General features: G+C 27.6%; 1 protein-coding gene across 1 annotated transcript in view; it reads right to left on the reverse strand.

The window, feature by feature from the left end:
* The window catches only part of LOC142324410 (homeobox protein Nkx-6.2-like), a 144,095-nt gene extending 136,012 nt beyond the window's left edge, over window positions 1-8,083 (reverse strand). Inside the window, exon 1 of the mRNA XM_075365240.1 lies at window positions 7,777-8,083. Coding sequence (XP_075221355.1) covers window positions 7,777-8,083 — 307 coding nt within the window. The remainder of the gene's footprint in view (window positions 1-7,776) is intronic.
* Window positions 8,084-9,641: the final 1,558 nt, after the last annotated feature.

Below are 9,641 nucleotides of genomic sequence, written 5' to 3' on the forward strand. Positions count from 1 at the left end.
AAATGTAGCTGTTTTTCATTAATTTTAATTTTTTTTATGCGATAATCGAATATAAAATCAAGCCTTTGGTAAACTACAATTAGACGAGATCAGCACGTGGCTGACGAAATTGAAAATAAGAGTGAATCAGAACAAATCGAGACATGGGACATTTAGGATGAGAAGGAATTTACAGATCCACCTGAATGACGTCTACATCCCTCATACGGATCGGGTACAGTACCTTCATTTGGATTGTCGCCTAACGTGGAAGTATAAGGAACTAAACTGGTTGCCAGGTAGAAACTCATAGTTATCTTTATCTATTAAACTATCGATCTACAGAGTTATCCTTAAATTTATCCGGGCATTTGGGATTCAGCTATGGGGTACAACGAGTAACAGCAATATTCAAAGGTAATTCAGAGATATCCAAATAAATTGGTGAGGCGCCGTGGTTTGTTGATGAATATCTAGGATTCACTTTTGTTTACCGAAGGGATCCAAAAAAATTATCTCCCGGTACAAACAGAGGTTAGAGAATATGTAAATTATCTGGCAGTACATCTATTAAACAACAGCGATAAAATCAAGCGACTAAAAGATTTCCATATGCTGCATCTGAGAGATGTAACCAGAGGTGTGACCTGGAAAAGGTGAGAACACAGGATGACTCTGATTACTGGTGTAGTCAACGACACGTTGATAGTCTACGATTTACAGCTATTTATATTTACCGACGAATATTTGTTTTATTTGTGGTATTGTTGACATTTTTTTTTTTATTTTTACTTCCTTGTACAAAGTAAAGAAAGTATTGTAATCGCGAAAGATTTCGGTTTTCAGATTTCAACGGAAATATCCATTTTGACCATTCCCCTGAATCCATTTTAACTAGTTTCGGCGAGACATCTACAAGTACGTTACGTATGTGCGTATGTATCACAAATAATTTTAAAAAAATTAGCCGTAAGATGTTGAAATTATGGATTTAGAACTGTTGTATCATCTACTTGTGCACTTCCTCTTTTGATTCCAATCGACTGTACAAAAAGTGTCCAAAAAAAAAACAAAATCCCAAAAAATTGGATTTTTTACTTTTTCTTAACTGCAATAATAAACCCTCATTGGGAGCTTTTCAATTATGTATCATAAGTGGTACTTATTTTCATTGGTTTCAGAGTTATAGTCAAAGAAAATTTTAATTAATGAAATATTTGGATCTTACAAGGGGAAGGCACATCAGTTCTATCCGACATCTCCATTTTTTACTTTTTTTTATTTTAAATATATTTATTTATTAACAATTATTATCCTCTGATTGTAAAAAAAAAATTACGATAAATAATAATTCAATAATAACAATAAAAAAAAAAAATATATATATATATGAAAATATATCAGAAGTTATTAATGAAATAAAATTTTATGTACTTTTCATTGTAAAAAATGTGTATTTGTAATTTAATAGGCGTAAAAGGAAGTTATGTGGTGTTCACATCAGATTTTTTCTTCCTGTGATTTATTTCTCGTGCTATGTCTATCGTGGTCCAACACTTGGACCACCTATACAAGTTCTTTTCCTATATATGAGGTGTTGAATTTTGTATGATTTAATGAGGAGGGGTTTCGGCGGGATCTGTCTTCATGTAGTTGTCATGAATCAAATTTACTTATGTTCCCTTATGAGGTTCCGATTTTAAATGCTAACAGATAAAAAAAAAATTAGTTATATTTCTTAAATTAAGATTTTTCTATTTTTTTCGTTCTCAAATAATTTCAGTTCTCAGTTCTCAAAGTATTGAGACATTTTGCCATTTTTGAATTTATTTAATCGTATGGTAAATAATGATGGAAATTCATTTAAGAAATCTAGTATCAACAACAAACCACTAAAATCATACATCAACAAATATTTTCCAACCGCAGTATTCCATATTGTTTATCAGCTAAAAGATAAATCCTCTACTCTTTTGTTTGTTTTTTTTTTAATCGGTTTACTTAATTCTATTTTTTAATTTTATTCAGTTTTTCTATACAGCTTGAGCATATTATAAGCTTATCTGACATATGTTATAAAAAAAGCTTATAAAAATTAAACAAAGTAATCGTCTATATAATTCACAAACCCAATAAATTTCAGGATCGCTTATATTAACTTTACAAAATTACGTAAAATATCAGTAGTGATCGGTTTATAAGTCACGAGACAGGAAATTTATGCCGGTGAAAATGTGTAAAAAAAATTATATAATGTGTAATAAGGCTATTCTTGAACTAAAATTTCTCGAGTAGTAATCATTAGAAGTTATATACGGCTAAAATAAACATAAAAACAAAATAATAATATATAATTATTTTTATATCCTTAATTTAAATCGACAAATGAATATTCACATTAAACAAATTCCTAATTATTTAGGAGAAAAATTAGTGTATTCCCTAATGAATTAAGACATTCCTACCGTTTCGCTTCAAGTCTTGTCGAATGAATGTACATTCCTCATCAACAGATGTAATCAATGATGATATATCCAAGTAAATCCGTAAGCAACAGTATTTTTTAAATTTTGTTCGTTGTACGTATTAAAAAAAAAATCATCAATTTGAATTATAGAAATATATTCCATTAGAAATAAAATGTTGATCGATAAATTGTTTAATTAATTAACCTTAAATAGGTTATAAAGATTTAATTATTTTTCTTCGTTTTAATGAAATACACTTATTTACGTAATTATTGGCAACAAATGTGTATGTTTTTACGCATGTTCTCAGTTAAGCAATAATAATAATTATTATTATTTTTCTTATATATCTTTTATTGTGTAAAAGCTAATATTTTCAGCTAAAGTTATTTTTTTCCATGAAATTATAATAAACAAACATTAAAATTTATCATTAAATTTAATTAAGACCTGTTATGTAGGTTGTTTATGTTATTATACAATTTATTATCCCCTAAAACTTTTTATTATAATTAATAAAAAATACACTAATAATAATAAAGCAATGATTAAAATTAATTATTTCAATTAAATATCATTTATTGTTGATTTCCTGTAAAAGTAAGTAAATTTTATCTATAAATTTTACTTATTTCTTTGTCGTCATATTTATGTTTATTTATTATTATTTTTAATAATAATATGATTTCATACTGCAATATGAAATCATATTGCATATTTATCTAAATATAAATAGTTGTTTAATTATTTACACATGATTAATTTTAACAAATATATAATGGTTTATGGTTATATATAGGTATAAAAATTTTCAAATTATTTATAAAATTACAGTTAAATATTATTTTATAGGCTTATTTTTTTTTCATTACAGAAAAAAATTATATTAATATTTTAAAAACATCTGATGGTAGAAAAATTCAAAACGGGAATATTTTTCTATTTAAAGAACTGTGTGGTATTAGAATTTTCAGGGACATTTTTTATAATATTAAATTATTTGTACTGATTTTTTTTTTTTAATTTTAGATTACTGAATTCTAATTGTAAGATGCTATAGGAAATTATTATACGACATTACAGTATATAGGTTAATATAGGTTGCCTACACAAAAAAAAAACACACACATAAAACTAGAATTTATGTTACTAATTATACTAATTGACCTTAATAGATTGATGATAGAAATGTTTGTCAGTGAATTTTATTATTGAAAAAAAGATCATCTTTCAAATTAAATTAATATATTCTGCAACTTTTGTAGGATATACATAGAATATTTGTATTATTAATATTAAAAAAAAAAAACTAATTCCAGAAATAAAATCTCCCTAAAATATCATTTAAAAAAATATTTATGTTTTTTTTCAGGTAGAATTAGAGAAATTTCATAAGAATGTTTAAATATAATCCTTATAACAATTTTTTCTCTTGGAAATTATGGTTTAATGTAAAAATTGCTCAAAATTTATAGAAAGGGTTTTAATAAAAAAAAAACCAATTACTTCCATTTCATTTTTTTATCAATAACTTCATAAAATAAGATTAAAAAGTAATTTATTTAGGAAATCTAAAAAAAATAATAAACTGTTATTACATTATATAAAATAATACGTTTTATTATATTATAATTTTATAATTTCTTAATAGATTTTTAATGATGTATGAAAGTATAGTTGAAAATAAAGTAGTAACTTGCTAAGAAATTAAGAGTCAAAACTTCTCATCGTTCTATGTACGCGTATACATATAGAATATTATAAAATATTTACAACTAATTCATTTATTTTTTCAATGAATTAAATCAAAAGAAATATGTTGAGCAAACCCCTAAGTATTATTAATTTAAATTATTTACTAACGTAACGTAATGAGATCGATATTTTATTGTATTACTTCGCTATAGCAAAATACATTTTTTCAAACAGTATAATAAAAATTCCTGACTGACTGACCGATTCATAACCGTCCAGCAAAAACTACTGAAAATAAATTGATGAAAAATTTTTATACATATTCATCTTAAGGTGTAACTGCACAATAAGAAAGGATTTTTTTTGAAATTTCGGGTTTAAAGGGTTAAAATGGAATAACAATGAGATTTACTATTTTTGGAATTTCTTGGTAACAAATGAAGATATCAGTTTTGATTTTCGAAATTCAACCTTGAAAGGGGTGAAGAAAGGTAAAAAAATTTGACAATACTTGCAAATTTTTCCCATTTCCGACTATACTAAACGAGACGCTCACTAGATTGGAGCTTACAAAAAGTCTTCAGATAAATATTTAAAAACCATTTTCGGATTTTTTTTAAATTTCGATTTTATTAAGAGGTGCGACGATGTACGGGCGTCGGCTCAAACAACACAGCCACTGTTACTGTATGTACCACCCGACTTGCTGCACTTGCCTCCGGTACTTGAGTAAAAAACATAAATATAATTAAAAAAAAAAAAAATGAGAAACGAAGTACGGTCACTTCCTAGTGGTGTTTGTTACGTAACGATAAGAATTATAATATATAATAATAATAATAATAATTGTACTGAAATCAGTTTATTTCGAAGGTGGAACAAATCTGATGTGGACAACACATGACTTCCTTGTACGCCTATTAAATTACATTTACACATTTTTTTTTTTTAAATGAAAAGTACATAAAATTTTATTTCACTAAAAACTTCGGACATTTTTTCTTTTTTTTTATATTTATTTTTGTTATTGAATTATTAACGTAAATGTATTTTTACAATGAGAGATTAATTAATAAATCAATATATTTAAATTAAAAAAATTTGTTTAAATGGAGATGAAGTCTACTCGAACCTATATGCTTTCCCCTAAGATCCAAATATTTCATTAATAAAAATTTATTTGGCTATAACTCTGGAACCAGTGAAAATAAGTACCACTGATGATATATCATTGAAAATCTCTCAATGAGGGTTTATACTGCAAATAAGAAAAAGTCCAATTTTTTTGGAGATTTTGGGCTTTTTCGGACACTTTCGGTTCATTCAATTGCAATCAAAATGGGAGGTGCACAACTAGATGTTAGAACAGTCCTAAATCCAAAATTTAAACATCTTATGCCTAATCGTTTTTGAGTTATACGAGATACATACGTTCACATATATACATACATACGTATGAACAGACATCACACCGAAACTAGTCAAAATACATTCAGGGATAGTCAAAATGGATATTTCTGTTTAAATCTGAAAACCGAAATTTTTCGCGATCACCATACTTCCTTTACTTCGTACACGGAAGTAATAAAAATTGTATTTCATTTACTTATAATTTAGTAACAAAAAACAATTTTTTATATGTTTATTTTTCTTAATTATGCAAGTAAGTGTGCGTGTTGATATATTGACTTTTTTCATTTTATTTTATTATTTTTCTTTTACACTACTTAATTTAAAAATTCAGATGATAAGACTAGAACGATCCTAGTTATTGCTATAACATTTGTGAAAACGACAAATTTTACTGTAAAAGATCGATAATCCTGAACTCGAATTATGTTTGTTTATTATTTACTTTTTAATTTTATTTTAACATTGATAATTTATTAATTAAATCTTTACTTAAGATATTTGTTCTTTCAGATTTCTTTTTTTTTCTTTTAAAATCTTCTTAAAGATTAAATATAATTTAATTATTATATATTCTTTTTACTATCAATCGTTAATTAAATTTTATTGCTAATATAATTTTATTTCTATTCTTGTGTTAGTTTAATCATAAATCATACCTAATCGAATAGCAATTAATCGGGTTTCAATTAATAGAGAAATAAGTAACGAAATATTTTTTTTTAGTTTTTATTTTGAGTTTCATTTTTGCGTAAACACACAATAACAAAGTATAACTGTAACCTAATAATCAAATTTATATCCTTTTATTTTAAAAAACAAAAATTATATTCTGTTATCTATCACGTATGAACATATTAAAGGATTTATATTTGATTACTGTGGAAATATAAATGAACATTAGTTGGTGTCAACCAGGGACTATACTAGTACAGTAACATCCAAGGACTATTATGATTTAATACTTTATAAGTTTACGTACATAACCTTGGCTTTTTGCATTTAAAGGTTAAATGTAATATATAATACTTTTTGATTTAAAATTTAAAATCCCATTCAGAAAAAGTGTTTTTTTGTTTTATATAAAACAAACAAGATAAGATTTAATTATCGTTGAAAACTAAAAATGGGATGTATATATGTTATTGAATAGCGTGTTAAGTTACGGTTACCCTTTTATTTAATAATATAATAAACGTATAATAATATAATTATAAACCGTTTTTACCTTATCACATTATTAACTTAATGAAATTTATATTTAAAACTTTTTAAATTAAATAGTAAAAAATTATTGTTAATTTTTTTTGTACTGTTTATGGTTATTAATCTACGTAGTTAAAATCTCAGAATTTTATTATTATTATTTTATTTTATTTACTTGATAGATTAATAATTCTTCTTTTTAATTGTAAATAATAATTATAAATAAACGGAGAAAGATGGCATATAAAATTTAGGAATATAAAAAATTATTTTGTGGTTTTATTTTACTTATTTTATTATAAAATTAAACTTATTATTGTATAATTATGCCATCAGTTAACATTTGCAGGATGGTATTTTATCCTCATCATGTTAATTTTATGAGTTGTATACAAAATTAAAATAAATAAATACGTAAACAAAAAACAGTGAAGATTATTTAAAGGCTATTAAAAAACCGTCTATATATCGGTACCACCGTGAAAATAACTACACGAATTATCTGAGAAGAAAGTACAAATTAAATTTATTTAAACACTGTAGGTACCGTAAAATTATAGCTTATAAATTAAATTAATTAAACGTACTTTTGACAATTAATCTGATCGTTAGTTTACTTAAACAAATGATTCTAATAAATATTACTTATTTACTCTATATGTTTTAAATTCTACTATTTTTAAGCGGATTAAACTTTAAAATGAATCGTAAAAGAGGGGGTATATGTTTTAAAGCGTACATTAAAGAAATACACATGGGTGTTTCTCTTTTTATAAAGATTCTTTAAGAATATATCAATTTATGCTATAACCTTAACGATAATGATTTGTATGTTATATATAGAAACCGGTAATTTAAAGATTGTTATTAAGATAAAGGTATCTATATATTTATCAAACGTAGTTAATGCTGACAGTTTTCCAGCCCTCGAGTGATAAATAAGACTTTTAACGTCCAGCAATCCTGACATAACCTTAAAACTAAAGAATTACGCTATCGATATGTGATGGGTACTTACTGTTTGCGAGACGATCGCGCCATGCGATAGGGTTGCTGACCAGGCCTTGTAGACCCGGCCAGTAAATCGCTGATCTCGTACTCAGTTCGGCGAGGTGATGCTTATAGCTCGCCGCGGCCATACCCGCGGCAGCCGCCATATTTGCCACGCTGATTCCGCGGCCGGTTATGGTATTCGGCGGTCGACTCAATATGTGGTCGATTCCGTGAGGATTTCCACCGGGCGATTTCATTTCGGTCATCGAATGGAGGGCGGCCAAGGGCGGGCTGGCGCTCGCCTCAAGGAAGCCGAGCATCGGGGTCAGCATGGCCGGGGAGCCCCGGGAATCCTCGCTCTGATAGCTCTCCGTCGTCGCGTCACGCTGCTTCCACACTGAACAGCCCCTCGCTACCTCACCGCTCACGGCAAACTCACTCGAACCACCCGATCGCCTCATTGGTCGAAACGTCTACGCCCCTTTATCCCTACCTCTTACTATTCATTCACATGACTCAATGAACCTCCGCTGTGCTCATCGCTCCACTACAAGCAAGATTTAATGTTTCTTACCTACAGGATACCATTATCCTAGTCCCATATTCTTCTCTTTTTCACTATAAGAAATTCCCTCATCTTCCTCCCTGCCCTTCATCCCCTCTACGTATATAAAAACAATCCGATCTAAAATCAGTCTTTCAACATCACACTTCATTTTTTCATTTCCTTTCATCGATACGCGAACGTAATGTACTTTTAAATAACTCGTATTAACACTTACGGTGATTTTTAACCCGTATTAAAAATTAAAATATTTAATCGGATTTTCAAAAATATGCCTAATATACATCACGCTTTACTTATTCTTTCTAACGTACAACTTTCTTAATGAACTTAACTTTCTAACGTGAAATTTTTAGATAAGTAAACTTTTTTAATTGTTAAGCGTATATAAGATTATGTTATTTTTAAAATGTATTATCATCACTCACTTATTTCGTTCTATTATTAACGCACAAAAAAATTAAAACAATGAAGTGTTATTTTGCACCTATAATTTATTCTGTCATAAAGAAATTTATAAAACTTTAAATTCAATAACTTTAGAAGATTAAATAGGTATTTCTTTTATAGCGATCAGTAATTATCGTCTAATTATTACAATAATCATTATTATTCAATTTTTTGAGGTAGTTTAAGCGGCCTACTAATAAACTATAGTTTTCTTTTTAAATAGCTTACCCTACAGTATACGAATATTATGATCAATTATTTTCGGTTTTTTTCATGCTGACATAATTACGTTAACGACAGTAAAAGTGAAGATCAATATAATCTAAGTGTCAGAAATGCAAAACAAATCATAAACTAACCTTAATAGTCATCAGACTCAGCCGGTGTGAAGGTGACTGACGGTGTTCTTCGTAAGGTGATTCCCCGTTGTATACGTAACTAATAACACACAGCACGTTGTGTAATCTATGTCTTTAGTAATTATATTTTCTTTTAAATATAAATTCGGTTAAGTTTCCTACGAGATGGTGTTTAGTATTGCCATATCTTGGTACTTTACCCCTAACCTCTCTCCACAGCTCGATATGCCGGGTGTGGGCCCCGGTGTCTGCATACACGAAGTTATAACTGTGAGCTGCTGATAACTTTTGTAAACGATTGTATGTCTTTGGTAATCACGGATTATAGTACTGCCAGAGAAAATGTATTTTTTTTATAATAGATATAAAAGTTTCATGTCCACGGGTTGGTATAAATAAAAAATAGTTTTTAGATTCGCGTTTAAAGACACCGAACATCCAATTCTCTTTATGTTAACGTTTGTCTATTTTAAATTCATCAATTTCGACCGTTTCCGAACTCCTCCAATAGTTTGT

This window comes from Lycorma delicatula, chromosome 5, assembly GCF_047948215.1.
Source record: "Lycorma delicatula isolate Av1 chromosome 5, ASM4794821v1, whole genome shotgun sequence".
NCBI classification, from domain to species: domain Eukaryota; kingdom Metazoa; phylum Arthropoda; class Insecta; order Hemiptera; family Fulgoridae; genus Lycorma; species Lycorma delicatula.